The following is a 20,869-nucleotide window of genomic DNA, read 5'->3' as shown; positions in this document are numbered from 1 at the left end:
TATGGTTTAATAATAAAAATTCAGCCAAACCAAACCTTAACTTGGAATCTTCGGTTTAGATCTGAATTCACTTTTACTTTTGTTTACAAATAATTTTCTCTAGCACGCCGTTTAAATCGTTTTTGCGTTAAAATTTAATAATCTTCCTTCTAAATTCGTATAAATAAAATAGTGTTTGTTTTAAATCTATAACGATAATTTTTTTTTTAAATTCTGCAATGCCCAAAGCTAAAAGCGCCGTAGAAACAAAAACATTGACGGCTCAACGAGAGGAAGGACGGTCAAAAAATTGGTGGTCCAAGCGTCCTCCAACGTCAGTCAAACAACGACAATCGGCTGCAGATTCTGATTCTACTAAGAAGGATGACGTCCCTGTATTCAATACTAAAAGTTCGTTCAGTTCAATCTTAATCAGTTTTTTTATTACTTCCTCTTGTTCTTATTTGATTGAAAATTGTTATGTAAAAAATTGTGACTTTATTTATTCATTATTGTCAAGTGAATTTCAATTCACTTTCAATGACAATCTTTTTTCATTGTTTATTGCATAATTAAATGTCAGGTTAACATTGTTGCAGAACCAGCCAGTAATAAGCTAACTAGAAAAAATTCATTAATCGACAATGCACTTCCTAGTAAAGACAAAGCTAGCTTATTAAAATCTGAAAAACCTGAAAAGTGGGTTGTTGAAGATGCGGATGACGACGACAATTTAGAAAAAAAAAAATTAATTTCAAAGAAAAAACAGAAAAAAAATGAAAAGGCCTACGTCCTGTTTGTAGGAAACCTTCCATTCGATTGTGGTGATGAAGCAATTATCAAACACTTTTCAGATGCCGGTAGATAAACAAATTGTCTTTTTTTAAATTAATCATTTATTGTTTTCTAAATATTTTTTTTTATTTAATTTCGTTACCCAATCAATAATTTACTAAAAAAATTTTATACAATTATTTGCAAAGGTGCCAACGTGAAAGCTGTTAGATTACTTACAAACAAGATATCAAAGCAGTCAAGAGGTTGTTGCTACGTGGAGTTTCATGATTCTAAAAGTCACATGGTCAGTTATGATTATGATATTCATTAACTCACTCTGTTTAACTTATTTAGCTGGACAATACATGATGTACTTTTCTTCCTTGGTTAGAGTATGTACTGCAAAATGCAATTCCAGTTATGACTGCCTATCCTGATTTATAAATTTTTAATTTATTCGCAGGTTGGATTAAGGCTGCATGAATCGACGCTAGGAGATAGAAAGATAAACGTGGAATTCACATCTAGAGGCAGAAAAACTCCAAACAGAATGAAAAAGTTGAAAGTAAAGAATGAAAGGGCACAAAGATTCAAGAAGACATTCACACAGACCTCCTCATGATTTCTATTTTAATACATATCTTATCTGCGTTCGTTGACTTATCAAATAAATTTTCAAAAATAGATTGTTTTGCCTAAAAAAGTATACTTAAGAACCTTTTGAAAAAATTGAAATTGCTCTTATCTGAACACCGTTCTAAATATAAAACAATAACAAGGCACTTGCCTAGATAACGAGAATGGTTGAATTAGGCAGCATCAATTCGCCTCGTGACTTGATTAGTTTATGATTTTAGTATATAAATGAATTAAATTTGTGTGAAATTCATTTCTTTTTTAATGTCCGATCATTATTAATAATTGTCATTTTGTTTTTCGTTTAAATTTAAATCTTGAAATGCTCGTTCAAATTTTCAGTACCTCGTCTATTTTTTTACTGGCATTATTAATCCAGGTTTATATTTATTTACTTACGATTAAGATAGCTTCATGAATAATTTTTTTTCCTGTTTATACTAACAAGATCTTATCGATTGATTTTCAAAAACGTAAGGTTTCAAATGGCGTTGCAGTTGTTGACGCGACCACCGACGCGCAGCAGCAGCAGAGCAGCAACCGAACCTTCAAGATAGACTACGCGAACGACAGGTTCTTATTGGACGGCAAGGAGTTCCGCTACATGTCTGGCAGTCTGCACTACAGCAGAGTGCACCATGGGTACTGGGAGGACCGGCTGGTGAAGATGCAGGCGGCTGGCTTGGATGCCGTCGCCACGTCAGTTTTCAATTAATCAAAGATCAATTAATTAATGAAAATCATTTCAATTATGCAATAGACGATTACGTAAAACCCGTGTTTGACGGTCCGACGATTTGAGAGCCTGGTGTCGCATTGACCAGGATCGAATGCATTTGCATCCAACGGTACAAGTGCTCTGATAAATTATTTTATGCATATTTACGTGTGCGTGTGTGTTGCGCGTTCACGTTCGCACAAATGCATGTTACACGATTTTCAAAAAAACATCACAAGATGGCGTTATGAATTTCAGTCACTGATTGGTTGAACCAGCATTAATTACAGACGTTTTACTAAATTTGAAAAGCAACAACGCCAACAACATCCTGCAGTTATGTGCAATGGAGTGCTCACGAAGTTGAACCCGGTGTCTACAACTTTAAAGGACAGAATGACCTCGTCCAGTTCATCAAGTTAGCTCAGAAACACAAACTCTACGTCATACTCAGGGCTGGTCCATATGCATGTGCAGAGTGGGACTATGTTAGTGACGTCATTTTTATCGGAATGGGCGAATTTTTTAAATTTTTTGCTCGTTTGAAAAGAGATTGTACAATATAAATGGAATTTTTGGTTGCAGGGTGGTTTTCCAGGCTGGCTCTTGTCAGACAACGAAACAATGGTAGTTAGGACTATGGACAAAAGTAATCATTTTTTTTAATGGAAATTCATTGCAGATAACTTAAACAAATTACTTGTTTTCACGTTGCAGAATACATGGCGGCCGTTAAGAGGTGGTTGGCAGTACTTCTATCTCTAGTCAAACCATACCTCTACCACAATGGCGGTCCCATCCTGATGGTTCAAGTGGAAAATGAGTACGGCAGTTACTTCGCCTGCGATCATGTGTACATGAAAACATTGGCGGACATCTTTGCCGGTCATCTTGGAAACGAGACAGTTCTTTTCACAACGGACGGAAATGGGCAGGGCTACCTGAAGTGTGGCACCACCCCGCGGGCCTATGCTACTGTCGACTTTGGAGTCACTGATGGTTCGTTAGATTTTATTCATTGCTTTTTTAGGTTCATCTTTTTAAATTGTACAGCTCTAATGCACGCTAAATTGCGTAGAAGTCGTTCTTTCTTTCGTGTAATACTTTTTGTGGCACAACGGCTGCGACATTCATCACGACACACACACACACACGCCTATGTGTGACTTTCACGCCACACGACACACACACACACACGCCTATGTGTGACTTTCACGACACACACACACACACGCCTATGTGTGACTTTCACGCCACACGACACACACACACACACGCCTATGTGTAGCTTCCAAACCACACGACACACACACACGTTTATGTGTAGAAATAAATTCCTTAGAAATAACTTCCTCCCAGATGTGAAGCAGGCATTCGCACCGATGAGAGAGTTCAACAAGCAAGGACCTCTAGTGAATATGATTTAATTATATTTCATTTCATTAGAAGTTCAACCTTTTTATTGATCAGATACAAAAATTATTCAAGCAATAAAAGCAGGCGCTAATTATATATTTTAAAATATGTAATAAGGTCAATTCGGAGCTGTACACTGGTTGGTTGGATTTCTGGGGCAAGCCACATAACTACGGAAGCACAAAGGCTCTTATAAGTACACTGGACCAATGTGTAACTTTGAAGGCTAGCGTCAACATGTGAGTCGTCGTTATATTTTGTTAAGTTATTTGATGGTGGTAGAGTTATTGGCTTCAGTAGTTCAAATATTTGCAATTGCGCGAGTATTGTAGATATTCTAGTATCAATCAACCAATTTGCAAATTTAACAATTATTTTAAAGTAAAAGTGATGTGAGTAGTGAGAGTTGATGGTGGCTAGAATGGTAGCGGAAGAAGCAGTAATTGTAATTTTGTATTACTTACAACACATGTTACAGGTACATGTTTGAAGGCGGTACTACGTTTGGTTTCATGAATGGTTAGCTCTTCAATCAAAATAAAATCATCATCATTTTTATCATCATATCATCATCGTTTCCTTATTCATCATCATCATCGTCATCATCGTCGTTGTCATCATCCTCATAGGCGCACTGATACCATACAGTTCCATGATAACGAGTTATGATTATGATGCTCCTCTGTCAGAGGCTGGTGACGTCACTGATAAGTTCATGGCCGTTCGTGGGCTGATATCCAAGGTTGGCTGATGGCTTGGTTGATGGATTGGTTGATGGGTTGGCTGATGGATTGGTTGATTGGCTGATGGATTGGCTGATGGATTGGTTGATGGGTTGGCTGATGGATTGGTTGGTTGGCTAGTTGGTCGATGGATGGATTGGTTGGCTAGTTGGTTGGTCGGTTGGTATGTTTGTTGACTGTTCAATTTGCATTCTGATTTGCTTGATGATGCATTTAATTTTCGCACGATCTCCAGCATGTTATCTCGATCATCATCATCATCACCATTCTCATCACCATCATTTTTATCATCATCCTTATCATTCTCATCATCATCATTCTCTTCATCATCATCATCATCATCATCATTCTCATCATCACCATCATCACTTTCAGTACAAGCCAAATCTCCCACCTGTGCCTGGCAACACGAGCAAGAAGGCCTACGGCTCGGTGCAGATGTACCGACTCGGTTCGGTAGTCGAACTTTTAGACGTACTTACCCCCTCAAATCGAATGGTTCAGAGTTTAGGACCTCTAAATATGGAACAACTACGTCACGTGAGTCATAATAATAATAATAATAATTAAAAAACAATATTAATAATAATAATTTTATATGTTGTTATTATTATTGTTAATTATGACATTAATTAATAAAAACGAAACCTGGCAAAAAATAATGATGGTATTATATTTTGTACGTACTGATGTAGTGGTTAATGGAATCTGAATAAATTCGCATGTATGTTAATTACTCCGCCTGAAACAGTAACAATCGGTAATTATTTCATAAATTTCCATAAATTATGTTAATTACACCGCCCAGTACTACGGCTTCACGCTGTACAGGCACACATTTAAGAAGGGCTACCCGCCATCCTTCCTCAACATCTCTGGCGTCAGGGATCGAGGTCACGTGATGTTGGATCAGGTCATAAATTATTATTGACGTCATTATCATTATTATTATTTCTGCTATTAATTATTGTTTATAATTATGGAAATAATTATTCACCAACACCATACTGATACCATTGGTTCGGATGTTTTTCATGTCAGTGATACCATATTCTTATCAATAACAACATCACCGTCATCATTTTCATCATCATCATCATCATTCTGATATGACGTCTTTCTCCCAGCAACCAATAGGAGTGGTCGATAGGGCCATACAGACATCGCTCATCTTATCAGCAGAGGCCGGCCAGACCTTGGACATCATCGTTGAAAATATGGGAAGAATTAATTATGGATCGGCCATCAATGATAACAGAAAGGTCGTGACGATAATGATGATGATGGTGGTGATGATAATGGTGGTGATGGTGGTGATGATAATGGTGATGATGGTGGTGATGATGGTGGTGATGATGGTGGTGATGATGGTGGTGATGATGGTGGTGATGATGGTGGTGATGATAGGGATGATGATGGGGGTGATGATGGGGGTGATGATGGTGGTGATGAGAGTGATGATAGTGATGATGATGATTTTGATGGTGATGACGACGACGACGATGATGATAATGAAAATATTGGTTGACGATATATACAACTTAAAAATCAATTAATTACGAATGACTTGCTAATATTATTGGTAATAAAATTATAAAACTTTAAAGTTCTTCGACTTAAAAATATGACCACGACCGGTTGCAGGGTATCGTCTCCAGCGTGAACCTTGGAGCAGACGTTTTGACGAACTGGAAGATCTACCCCATCATGTTGGAGAACCTCTTCAACGATTTGACGACATCAGCCTCTGTAGAGAAGGGTACGGGAGGAAGTGAAAATTTGGCCGAGTTCCGTCAAAAAAGGCGCCAACTTATTGATCACCATTTGTCGTTTCAATCACAACAACAACTAGATGAACGACAGGATGAACAACTAGATGAACAACTAGATGAACAACTAGATGAACGACAGGATGAACAACTAGATGAAAGGCAGGATGAACAACTAGATGAACGGCAGGATGAACGACAGAATGAACAGGAGCACAAAGAAAGATATTTAAAACTTTTGGAGGCAATGAAACAAGAACAGAATGAAATTCCGTTGAAATATCGACAGCATCTACTACAACAACTACAACGGCAAGAGCCACAACAGCCACAACCGCCACAACTACAGCAACAGCAGCACGAACAACTGCTCAACGAGCCGACAATTTATTCAGGTATTTTTAGAATTCCTGCGGACAGCAAAGATCTCCAGGACACATTCATCAACATGTGTTCGTGGAAGTGGGTTGGTTGGCTCTTATAATTATAGTGCTTGTGATGATGATGATGATGATGACGATGACGACAACGATAATGATGATGGGATGGTGGCGATAATGTTGAAACTAAGACATTGACAATGCTTTATCACATTTTAGTATATTAAACATCAACGACGAAGATACTAAGCAGGCTTACGACTGCAGCCTAACAAATGATGACAGTAATGGAAATAACGACAACAATGGCATTCATTTTATAATTTTTCTCCCTCCAATCAAAATGTAGGGCGTGGTCTATATAAACGGCAACAACCTCGGCCGCTATAGGCCAACATTAGGACCGCAGACAACTTTGTACGTGCCCAAATATTTTCTGAACAATTCAACCAATCATATCGTCGTATTGGAGATGGATGGACATTCCAAAGGCTCGGTGGGAGGAGCCAAGTTGGATTTGATTGAAAAGCCGCAGTTGGACTCCACCTGTTTTTAATTACTTTATAAATTGGATTAGTTTTTTAAACTCAAATTTATATTATTGAAATTTTCATGTAACATTTTTTGAAGAAAATAATTTTTCAAAATTGTTGCAGTATTGTTTTACAGCAAGGGTAAAAAGAATTAATATAATGCTTTTCGCCGTACCATCAATTTTTTAACGGTACTGAGAAATTCTAGAAACACAATTTTTAAACTGGAAGGTGAACAAATTTGCAAGGAAAGCACCTAATCAGTCACTCGCGCCATCGTCATCGTCGTCCTCTGCATCAATCTTATCACATACGTCGTCTTCATCATCATCATCTTCATCATTCATGACCTACCTGGATCATCATCTTGTAACATTATTTATTGTAGAAGTTGTACGATGCTTCATTGTAACTATCGCAAGTTTCACCATCGTCACGGTCGTCACATTATCATCATCACGTCACGATCATCATCATCATCATAACATCATCATCATAACGTCAGCATCATCATCTACACGTTCTTCTATCGCAACATCATCATCGGCATTAGCATGGATCAATAGTTGTCTACATTGATCCGACTGCCTACACACACACACACACACACACACACACACACACACACACACACACACACACACACACACACACACACACACACACACATACATACACACACATACATATACATACATACCTTAAATACATACATACGTTGTATGTATGTACAAAACATACGAACATACATACATACATGCATAAATGCGTACATTTTTTAGTATACAATATCTACTGGTCTTATGTAGATACAAACATACACACACACATACACACACACACACACACACACACACACACACATACACAACTGTACAAACATCCAATTGTATAGAAAAGCGAAATCATTTGCTTACAACAGGTACATAGTACTGAATTTCATATTTCATTTTTTACATTTTCATATTTATACCTAACTCTAACATATGTACGACCAAATATATATATATGGACATATTAGAACACAGACACGAACATACTGGCAGACGTACACATACACACGCATACAAACAACTGCACAGACGTAAACAAACATCGCAAACATACAAACCTTCTTCTCATTAATAGCCATCTTTTATTACTTCAATCCTCCACACTTATGTATGGTACAAAAATAATTCTAGTGTTTAAGCAGACTGGAGGATAATTTATTCAGGATTGTGGAAAAACCCAGATGGAAACTCCCGAAAGAGTTATTTATATCCCAGGCAGGCATGCTGACATTGGCTGGCTTTCATTTCCTTGATGGCGTTTGGTCGTGCTTTTACATTTGTTTATAATGTTTATATATTTATATGTTTTGGTGGGGTTGCATATTTGTAACTGTCTGTGTGTGTGTGTTTGCGTGTGTTTGTTGCAAGTGTGAGATTGTTTGTCTGTGTGTGTGTCTGTGTGATCTTATTCATGTGTTTATGCATGTGTGTATGCGTGTCTAGACGTGTATGTTTGCGGACGTGTGTCCTTGTCACGTATTTTGTCTGCTTGCACTTTTTCCATGGGTTTTTAGGATTTTTTTAAAGTTTTCTGTTGTTGTTGTTGTTGTGGTTGTTGTTGTTGCTAACAATATACGTTCGTGCGGTTTGCATTTTTTAAAAGTTGTATATGCAAATACTTTCGCAATCGTTTTTAGTATGGAAAAAGTAAAAATACACATAAATATACAAGAAAAAAAGAGGATTAGTACGATGTAACAAAAATCTTCTGCTCGTCAACTTTGACCTTTCGACTTGGTACTAAAAAAAAATAAATTCATATTTTTTATTTGATGTCCCCATACAAAATAAATGATTTCATTTTTGTATGTGTGTTGGATGTATGTATGTATGTATGCATGTATGTGTGTGTGTGTGTGTATGTATGTATGTATGTATGTAGTATGTTTGTATGTATGTATACGCGCGTATTTCTTTTGTATACTTCTGTTTTTCAAGTGTGCATGGTTGTATTTTGAAACCTTTGTATATTTCTATTTATAACTATCAGCATAAGTATCGTAGTTTCTGGCTAACATTCCCCACTGTTTTGTATCAATATGCATTTGAATGTATCTACTGCATACCAATGTATCTTTCAATCAATCAGTCAAATCTTTGTATTTAATGTATGAGTATCTTGAAAGTTAATTAGGTACGCTTCTATTTACACTTATGTAATTACATATAACTGTATATATTGTGTATAATTGATATGTATGTATTATTGATATGTATTATTATTATCATTATTATCAAAAGATTTATTTAGCGCTAGTTAGTTAAAATTCAAAAGCGTCATCAAAAAATAAAATAGCACAAAATTAAACATAAGATTAAACATGTCCTCGCTGAAATAAAGTTCAACGCAAAATGTATGTATGTATTTGTGTATGTATGTATGTGTGTATGTATGTATGTGTGTATGTATGTATGTATGTATGTGTGTATGTATGAACCCGTTTTGATGAACAAGCCATGGTTAGGCATGCAATCGTTTCCGTCGCGTTTGTATGTATGTATGTATTTGTATATATGTATATTTATATATGTTGGTGTTTGTATATAAATTATAATTGTATGTGTTGGTGTGTTCAGGTGCAAGCGGAGAGATCAATAAGGCATGCATGCATTCAGCTGTGTGGCTCGTCAACGCTCGTTGTCGCTCTTGTAGTTCGTTCGTTCGCTCGTTCGTTTGTACGTTCGTTTGTTCGTTTGCTTGTTTGTTCGTTTTTTCATTTGTTTGTTTGTTCATTCGTATTTTGTTAATTGGTTATGGTTTTTGTTTTTGTTTAAATTTGTTCGTTTTTTGGTTCGTTCAATTGTTTTGTTGGTTTTGTTTGTTAGTTCGTTTGTTAGTTCATTTGTCTTTGTTTATTTATTAGATTTTTTAGTTGTTATTGTTGCGCTTTCTTTTTTGTTTATTTGTTTTGCTGTGCTGGTTATTCATTTGTTTGATATAGATTTTTGTCCACGGTTCGTTCATTGTGATTTATTGTTCATACATTCATTCATCTTTCCGTTCGTTCATTCATTCATTCGTTCGTTCGTTCGTTCATTAATTCATTCGTTTATTCGTTCGTTCGTTCATTCATTCATTCTTTTGTTTTTGTTTTATCTGTTTTTGTTGTTTTGGAATTTGTAAACTCGTTCATTTGTAGCTGTTCCTCCGATTGACATTTACAGTTCTGCTATGTCTTCTATGTATCTTGAATCCAGTTATTTTTAGGCATTTATGTATTCAAGTATTCAAATTTATTTCGTCGTTGCATTGTTTGTGGTGTTGAACATGAACACAAATACAAATGCTGGTATTGTTGCTTTGTATTGTTTGTGATATTGTTTGCTTTATTGTTTGCTTATTTTATTGTATGTTTCATCGCTTGTTGTGTTGTTGTCTCTATTGGGCAAATGGATGAAATGTTTTTCTTCCTGTAATTTCAATAACAGCAATAATTTTACAGTTGGAGTAAAAATAGAAGTAGCAGAATCGACAGAAGTTGTAGAAGTAGTGGTAGTAATGATAGCAGCAGCTGTAGTAGTAGTAGCGGACAAGCAAACCGATAAAAATTTATCAAACCTGAATGTCAAAATTTAAATTCAAAGTATAAAAAGAAGCTCAACCAAGGCAGATCAATATTAATTCAAAGCATTTTCAATCTTGCTACCAGAATGTAGAACAAAAGGGTTCTTTTTAAAACACGATAAATATCCCAAAGGTACCACAAGAGCCTTAAAGAACATATGCGAATGCTGTAATATATAACTAATTTGAGGCTGGCTATGACGCACTGGGTTACTTTTGTAACATTCATCTTATCTCGATTATTATCGAACCTCAAACACACACCACAAATAAACCCCCACGCACACATACACACACGCACACATACACACACACAAGCACACAAGCATACGTTCACACATACAGGCAACATAAACATCTTTAATATTCTCATTCAATTCTGTATCTAAGCAAACATAAGTAGAAAAATTATTTATATCCGATTCTAACAGGGACGCAGACGCACGCAAACACAAACACACACAAGTGTATAGATATATACATGTGTCTGTGTGTCTTTTTGTGTGTGTGTGATTGTGTATGTGTAAGTGCGTTTGTGTATGTGAGTGTGAGTGTATTTATGTGTTTGTGGGTGTATTTGTATTTTTGTGTGTGATTGTGTGTCTGTGTGTGAGTGTATTTGTTTTTGTGTATTTGTGTGTGTGTGTGTGTGTGTGTGTGTGCGTGTGTATACAAACATAACATCGCAGATACATTTGGTTATGTTATGGATTCCAAACATGTTTTGTTGCAAGCATAAACAAGCCAGACTTTTTTTTTTGTACGATTGTATTTTTTCCATTATGTGTAGTTTTTTATCATACTAAAAATGTTGAAAATACAAAAAAAAGCATTTTTTTTACCACAAAAAGAGGTATTTGTCCTATACTGTATGTTTACTATGTATATATTGTTTATTTTATGTTTATATTATATATACACACGAACACACACACACACAAAACTAACTTGAATGATAATCACGTACACACACACGCACGCACGTACACACATGTACATACATACATTACATATTGTATTTGTAAATGTATGCCTGTGTTGAAGAAAAAGAATGAAAAAAGTTGAATGAGTGAAGGGTAATAATAATAATAATAATTTAAAGTAATAATAAAAGTCATAATAATAAAAATAACAACAACAAAACATTTGTATGTAAACAAACAAACAGACTGTCGGCAACAAATCACGTTTGTACATATGCCATCTTCTTAACTTTTTTCCAAGTTTAAATTTTTATTTACTCACAAAAACACACAAACAAACTCAAATATATATATATATATATATATATATATATATATATATATATATATATATATATATATATACACACACATACACATACGAACAAAATCACACACAAATGTTTGTATACATTAGGTATGTACGAATACATGTGTATATATTATATACAATGCTAAAAAAAGTATACATAGGTTTATACAAAAGTATACAAACATAAGTTTATATGTAGTTTGTATGTTTTTAAAAGAAGATTACTATAAAAACAATAAGTACCATTCATCATAGTCAGAGCATTAAGACAAACACTAAAAAAAGATACCATGCGAAGAGTTTATTTAAATGCATACATATACAAACGTATGTACATACATATACCCGTGTATATACAAGAATCATACATACATATATACAAAATGTTTACACAAACATGTGTATACTGCTCATACATACACACTTTTATACAAACAAACAAACAAATGTATGAACCCTAAATACATACAGATCCATACATACATGCATACAAATAACTGTGTGTCGTATTTGTGTATGTTTGGCTTGTAGTGTGTGTATGTGTATGCCTATGTATATATATATGTATATATATATATATATATATATATATATATAAATTCAAAATTTTTCGTGTTAAAAAGTAAAACTAACAATTTTATCCGAAGCATCAACGCGTGAAAATTGAAATACAAACACGGGCTAATGCATACTTACATGCTTAAGAGAAAAAAAACTTTTTGTATGAAAAAACAAATAAAAAATACATACATATATACCTTTTATACAGACACATACACATACATACAAATATACACATACAAACACACGTACATACAAACATACACATACAAACATACAAATACCAACACAAGCCAACGTGTACATTTCAACTATATATACAAAAATAGACACACGGTACAAACATACAAGACAACATAAATTTATACCAACATGCAGACTCATACACGCCACGCATACAAACTCTCTATAGATACAAACAAAGAAACATTTACATATAAAAACATACATATATACAAACATACACAAATATACAAACATACCCAATTACACACACACACATATAGGCATACAAACAGTATACAAGAAATAATGTATAGCAAAACAAAAACGCATTGGAACGATAAGCTGAAGAAAGGGGTTTCCTTGAGGGGATCGTTAAAAGATTTGAACATCATTGCCTAACGATGTTTCCGACAATTTTACTCCTCTTTATTGAACAAGACAGTCGAAGAATCGGACGCATTTTATTGTACATTTCTATATTCTTTCTCTCTCTTTCTTTCTATCTATTTCTTTTCTCTCTTTTTCTCTATCTCTCTATTTGGATTTCATTTTTGTAGTTTTTCTTTTTGTCATTTTCTACTTTCTCTCTTTCTACTCAACGTACATACAGTGTAAAAAAAAGAGAAAATTAAGTAGGAAAATAGAAACAAAAGGCCAGAAAGAAACGGAGAGAGAAAGAAAAATAAAGAGGAAAACATGAAAAGAGAGAGAGAAAGATAGAGAGGGAGACAGTCCAAAAGAGAGAGAGACAGAGAAAGAGAAAAACATAAAAAACGAGAAAAACTGATAAAGTTAAGAAAATGAAAGAAAGAAGAGTAAAATAGAAAAAAGAAGTGAGAAGGAGAAAGAGAGAAGAGAGTGAGAGAAAGAGAGAGAGAGAGAGAGAGAGAGAGAGAGAGAGAGAGAGAGAAAGAGGTATGCACAACAGTTAATACCCAGTACACAGAAAAAAAAATTAAACGATAAAATAGCTAATTAAACAAGTCCAACGCTGAATTATTCATTGGGAAAAAATATATGAGAACTCCTGTTGCGTGTGATGTTATTTTATTGATGCGACGATTACGTCATGGTAATGTTGTGATATAATTGCTTGGATGACGTCACAGTGACATCGTAATGTAACTCTGATGATGACGCCATGATTTCTCGATGTAATTGTGATGCGATGAAATCATGACGCTGATGTCATGTTTGTAATGGTGTGATGTAACTTTATTTGCGGTAATGACGTCATGTAGTAGCGCCATATTGATGTCACGTGACGTAACGTACCGCATAATTTACTTATAGTGTGGTTTTAAATGTCATGAGGTAATTAGTAATAATTGTAATACGGATATAACCAGCTTACATTCCAATCAATGCGAGGGGCTAAAATTATTTATTATACTAAAATGAAATAATAAATGAATAATAATAAATAATTTGATAAATAATATAAAATAATAAAATAATATAATATAATATAAAGTAATATAGTTCATCTTGGTGATTCAGCGCACATACATCGGGAAGCAACTGGCAATCGATCTTGGGTTGATTTTTTTTAAGAGAGATGTTTCTCTCGTTACGTTTCACTCGTTTTCTCCCTCCTTCTTTCATCCTTTCTTTCTTTCTTTCTTTTTTCTTTCTTTCTTTCTTTCTTTCTCTTTCATTTCCTCTTTCTGTCTGTCTGTTTCTTTTAATTGTTCATTGTTTCGTTCATTGATGTTCTTATTACTTTCTGTCTATTATTTATTATTTTTTTGCTTTTTACTCATTTATTTACTCTTGATTCAGATTTCACTCAATCGCTCTGTCTTTTCTCTATTTTTCTTTTATTTTTACTCTCTCCCTCTCTCTCTCCCTCTCTCTCTTATTTCCTTGTAAATATTTGTTTTTAGTGTATCTTTTAATTTACTTCTTTCTTTTAATTCACTCACTCATTCATTCATACATTCACTCTTTGTCGGAGTTTCACTTCCTCTCACTAAAACTTACATTTTAATTTCTTTTTGTTTTTTTTCTGCCCATCTTCGTTAACACTTTTTTCAGCATTGAATCTTTTTTCTTTCATTAAATTTCACTTGCTCCCTATCCCTCTCTCTCTCTCTCTTTCATTATCTCTCTCTCACTCTTTTTCACTCTCTCTCATTTTTTCTTTCTCACCTTCATTCATTTTTTATTATTTCTTTTATCTCTTCCCCATCGTTCCCTCCTTCATTCATTATTCAATGAGCCAAGCTATTCATTAAGTTTTTTCCTGTTGTCGTCCCAGAGAAGAGTGATGATGATGATGTTGTTGTTGGTGGTGATAATGATGTTGTTGTCGGTGGTGATGATGATGTTGTTGTTGGTGGTGGTGGTGATGATGATGTTGTTTTTGGTGGTAATGATGATGATGTTGTTTTCGGTGGTGATGATGATGTTGTTGTCGTTGGTGATGATGATGTCGGTGGTTGTAATGATGATGATGATGATGTTCTGGAGAATGTACTGCTGATGATAACGACAGTGTTGTTGTTGCTACTGATGATGATGATGGTGGTGATTGGGAGAAAAATTTCGATACTGATGACTCTGACGATGGTGCTACTGATATGATAATACTGATATGATGACGATGATATTGATGATTGTGATGATTTAATGAGAATAATAATAATTATAATGACAATAATAATATAATAACAATAACAACAATAGCAATAATAATAATAATAATAATAATAATAATAATAATAATAATAATAATAATGGACCGCTTGATTATGAAGATGATTATTGTCGAAGAAACATTTAACTCTGTTAAAGACACGCTCTGCAATCTAAATGTGTTAATGACCCTTTGTATGTGTATGTGTGTGTGTGTGTGTGTGTGTGTCTGGTTGTATGTGTGTGTGTCTGGTTGTATGCGTGTGTATGTGTGTGTGTGTGTTTGTGTTTGTCTGAATACATTTGTATGTGTACGTTCATATGTAAGCCTATAAGTCTAGATGTCTCTTTATGTGCAAATGTATTTTAATCATTTAGATATAGATGTACATGTAGATATATGTACGTATGTTTGTTTGTATGTTTGTGTGTGTGTGTGTGCGTGTGTGTGTGTAATTTTTCCATATGTGAGTATCTGAGTATATGTTTGTGTACGTGTGTCTCTGAGTGAGTGTGTTCTAAATGTATTCTTATCCTTTTTTCTGTGAAATAAAAGTTGCTAATTGCGTAGTAGAGGATGGAGATACGGAGATGATGAAGATGAAGATGATGGTGGTAACAAAAATGATGAAATTAATTCTTGACAAAAGTTTAAATAGTCATGAATATATATTAACATTCAGCAGCAGCAACAACAACAATAACAACAACATCAACAACAACTACAACTACTGCAACAACATCAGCAATATCAACAACAACATAGCAACAAAGCTAGCAATGGAATTGATCCGCGCATGCAATTAACATATCAACAAGGTGCATTATCATATAAAAAATTTTATCCATCTCTCTCCCTCCCTCTCTCTCTCTCCTTTATCTTCCTTCCTTTCTTTTTTTGTCTATTACGTTCTATTCTTTTCTTAGTTCTGTGGTTAATATTTTTTTAACCCATACATGTGTTTAGATCACTAAATAATTCTTTGATACAATCATCTGAAATAACTTGTAATGAAGCAATAAAACCTACACACGCACATTCCTTCATTCCTTCATTCATTCATTCATTCATACATACATACATGCATACATACATACATACATGCATACATACATACATACATACATACATACATACATACATACATACATACATACATACAGACAAACAGACAAACAGACAGACAGACAGACAAACATGCTCTCGTCTGGCCACAACATCAACATTAGCTGCACAATCTTCATAAACTGCTTCAACGAAAAAACGTTTCAGCTGCTGTGGCTACTACTACTATTACTTCTACTACTACTACTACTAATACTGTTGCTACAACTACTACAACTTCTACTTACTACTACTACGACTACTTCTGTTAAAGTTACAACTACAAACACTACTTCAATTATTCTACTGAAGCATTACTTATGTACACTAATAGTATTGTTAGTACTTGATGGGTCGATAACTATACTCAAAAAACGTTTTCCCGGATTCAAAATGTAGTGCCGATCTCAATAGCTCTACCGTTACTCAATTGTGAATGTGCTGCCAGCTATGCCAAGAGCAATACTCTTGTATTTGTTGAAGTTTAAATCATTTTTACATGGGTACAGGCAGTTATTTATAGCATGAAAATGACTGCCGATAACGACATAAATTGTTTCAGTCATCAAATTTGAAGCAAGTTAAAACTACATCTTTACTACCAAAGTCAGATTTTGAAGCCTAAAGTTCCATGGTTAATAGTTAAAAAAAATCTAATTACAAGATAAGACAGTTTTTAAAGTTTTTTTCATAAAACGCTGAAAGGAACAGAAACTCTGAAGAATATGGAGGACAACGTGACGAAACAAGTTAAAAAAAACAGATATGCAAAATACAGCAAAAACCAAATTTTAAATGCCGAATTTAACTTCATTCAAACGCGCTTGGCTTTGAAAATCGAAGTAACAATTAATATAAGTATATCCATCTGACCTTCAAAGGTATTGCTATCGATTATAAACTTTCTCCCTAAATTATTTCGGCGATATCATGCTCGATATCAAAGTTCAAACTGAAATGGTTGATACAGCGATAGTTCGGCGTTGAATCCTTGTAATTTGAGCATGGCTATCATGTTATTATCCTTAGAGATAATTTATAATACATGAAATATACGAGCGGGAAGGGCATTTCGGGTTGATCTTTACTTACGTGACAAACCTCAAAATCAAAAACACGGTCCAAAAGCCAGCCAGGTAGGTACGAATGTATGGATGAGATGGAAACAGTATAGAGTGACTTATTATTTTAAAAAAGCTCAGAAATTATATAACCATATATATGAATTAATTACATATTTTATAACATATCACACACACAAAAGCACACACGCACACACACATATATATATATAAACATACATTTGTATATATATATATATATATATATATATGAAGATGTTGCGGTATATATATATATAAGGTATGAATATAGTTATATATATATTCAGTGTAATATATATATATATAATATATATATATATATATATAATATATATAAATATATATATATCAATAATATATATATATAGCAGTTTATATATGTTGTTTAAATAAAAATACACATATATAGCAATATATATATATATATATATAAATATATATATATATATATATATGTAAATATTATATATATATATATGAATGCATATTGAGATATATAAGGACTGTCATAGGCTATCCAGCAAGTTGTTGTTGTTGTTGCCAGATTAGAAGAACAACATTGTGCAACAAGGTTCGTTGATGTCGTCGTTATTGTTGTTGCTAGTCTTGTTATTATTATTGTTATTGTTGTTGTTGTTGTTATTTATAGCCTTTGTTTGTTATTGTAGATGCAAATTATTTTATTTCGAAATTCATAACTCGTAAATGGCATTTCTTACCAATATTTTCTTCTTCATATTTTTTTATTTTTTTTTGTATAATTTTTTTTTATAGAAAAAAGTCAAATTTATTCTCTAGTTATTCGAGGCGCGCTAGATACGCTCCATGATAGAAGTTATCGCTAGTAACATCATCATTCCTTTCGTCATATCTGCGTCATAATAATAATAATAATAATAATTATTATTATTATTATTTTTATTGTTAATAACTTCTAAATCGTTCATCTTTTTTTATTCACTAATTTAAAACAAATCTTTGCTAACGCATTAGCACATACAAACATACATTCAAACACAGAAACACGCACATACATACATGCAACATGTATGTATGGATGTACGTATGTATGTATGTGTGTATGTAGGAATGTATGTATATATGTATGTATGTATGTGTGCATGTAAAAATGTGTGTATGTATGTATGTATGTATGATTCAATTCAATACAACTTCTAGAGAACTCGGTATTATTTATACCGGTGTGTTTTTCAATGTTAACATCGTCCGTCTTATGAAATAGGTTATCATACTCATCCTTATTGTTATTATTATTTATATTATTATTATTATTGTTATTGTTATTATTATTATACTTTGGCAATTGTATGAATGCGATGATGATGATGATAATAACAACAATAATAATAATAATAAAATTGACTGATAGATTCATTTTCGCTTTTCAGATCATGGAAGATAATGAATTGTGATGATGTGACTTATTCATTATATAATGATCAAACGACTTAGACTTGTATTAATTAATTAATTAAATAAATAAATAAACTATTTATTATCAAGTTTTTTGATAATAAATAATAATAATAACAATAATAATATTAAGTATCATAATCATCATCAACATTATTTTGGCCTGGTCAGGTCAGCATTTGTTAGAAGAAAAATAACGTTTACAGACAAGATCAGATCATCATTATCATCATCTTCATCGTAACGTCATCATCATCTTCATCATCATAACGTCATCATCATCGTCTTCCTCTTTAGATCATCATCATCAACACCACCGTCAGCACTCTCATTCCTTCATCTGCAGATAACAACAACTGTCTTTCTATCTTTCGATCTTCGCTCCGTTCGGTATAATAAAAAGTTAGTCATAATAATAATATTATTAAGAATAATAATAATAATTATTAAAATTATGATTATTATTATAATTCTTTTATTAATATTATGAATTCTTATCAGATGGAATGTTGAAAAATTAATATTATATTATAACCGATTTTATCACCACAATCTTAAACACGTTATCATCGTCGTTATTATTAATATAGTAAAATAATAAATTATTGTCTGCATAAATAATAATAATATATTATTATTATTATTAAATACGTCATAGTTGTTGATGCTATTTTTATCGTTGCGTCGTTCATATATGTTTATAAACTTATATATATATAAATGAATATATTGAAATATATATATGTATATATATTTATATATATATATATATATATATATATATATATATATATATATGTGTGTGTGTGTGTGTGTGTGCGTGTGTGTGTGTGTGCGTGTGTGTGTCTGTGTGTGGTGAGGTGAATCATTAAGTATTTCTCATGAAGCTGTTGTGACTAATTTCACACACGCTCAAGTGGCCTATGTTTAAAAATGTGTAGAATATTAACACAAACATATGCACACACGCATACAAATACATATTCACACACACACACACAAACAAACAAACAAACATACACGTATATTCACACGAACAAACACACAAACATATCAATTATATACACAATATATATGTTCCACAACTACTGAAACGACATTTAGCACTTGCCGGTGCTTCCATTACACTTAACATCCAAAAGATATGCATACTAAAATACATACATACATACATGCGTACATACATACATACATACATGCATACAAACGTACATACATACAAACATACACATACACATACATACATACAAACAAACATACATACATACATACATACATACATACAAACAAACAAACAAACAAACTTGCACACATTTTGCTCACATACGTACTTACACAAACACACATATTCCTTTATATGCGCATATAAACATTTTTTCAACAACAATTAAAAAACCATTTAAATTTTAAAGTTCTAAAAACAATAAGGCTGCAATTCTTAACCAGACTAAGCATCTCCTTGATGACAAAGCTAGCAGTACTACTATTACTTCTACTGCTATTATTATTACTATTATCGTCATGTTTTCTACTTCTATTACTACTACTTTTACTACAACTACTGCTACTACGTCTTGTCAACTTATCAGTATTCACAATTGTATCGATACTCTATGATACTTACCTGGCAAAGAAGATACTGTGATCAAATGCCACTAACTACACCTGCTTTCAAATGAAGTACTGATACACTTACACTCATACAAATACTTCTTTCGAAAAGTACCGCGAGCCATAAGAATACCAGTTTCTTTGTATTTCTAAACGGTCGGACATAAATGCAGAAGTACTATTTTACCCCAACAATGCACTCGAGGGTTTACATACGTCATGAGAATGATTTCGTGGCGATAGGTTGCAATCAAATTAAAGGCAGTTTTAAATGAATAATTTTGTGTTGGGCCAGGTTTTGAGGCCTGCAAGCTCCCGGGTCAACAAAGAAGCAAAGACCTCCAATTCT

At 33.3% G+C, this 20,869-nt stretch overlaps 2 protein-coding genes across 2 annotated transcripts; both read left to right on the top strand.

The window, feature by feature from the left end:
- Positions 1-218: 218 nt before the first annotated feature.
- Positions 219-1,378, top strand: HELRODRAFT_167525 (hypothetical protein; the record flags this gene model as incomplete). The annotated part of the gene is made up of 4 exons (XM_009013027.1): positions 219-390; positions 579-839; positions 963-1,060; positions 1,220-1,378. 4 exons carry the CDS (start codon positions 219-221, stop codon positions 1,376-1,378), a joined length of 690 nt encoding a protein of 229 aa, XP_009011275.1.
- A 336-nt stretch (positions 1,379-1,714) lies between these two features.
- Positions 1,715-7,059, top strand: HELRODRAFT_190268 (hypothetical protein; the record flags this gene model as incomplete). The annotated part of the gene is made up of 14 exons (XM_009013026.1): positions 1,715-1,771; positions 1,871-2,091; positions 2,448-2,598; positions 2,696-2,759; positions 2,828-3,109; positions 3,470-3,522; positions 3,644-3,765; positions 4,005-4,045; positions 4,156-4,247; positions 4,645-4,809; positions 5,078-5,182; positions 5,397-5,531; positions 5,914-6,504; positions 6,768-7,059. The coding sequence occupies 14 exons, from the start codon at positions 1,715-1,717 to the stop codon at positions 6,972-6,974; spliced, it is 2,286 nt and encodes a 761-aa protein (XP_009011274.1). The 3' UTR covers positions 6,975-7,059.
- Positions 7,060-20,869: the final 13,810 nt, after the last annotated feature.

This window comes from Helobdella robusta (assembly GCF_000326865.2).
Source record: "Helobdella robusta unplaced genomic scaffold HELROscaffold_11, whole genome shotgun sequence".
Taxonomy (NCBI): domain Eukaryota; kingdom Metazoa; phylum Annelida; class Clitellata; order Rhynchobdellida; family Glossiphoniidae; genus Helobdella; species Helobdella robusta.
Note: the sequence above shows the minus strand (reverse complement) of the source record. Positions and strands in the feature narration are given on the sequence as shown.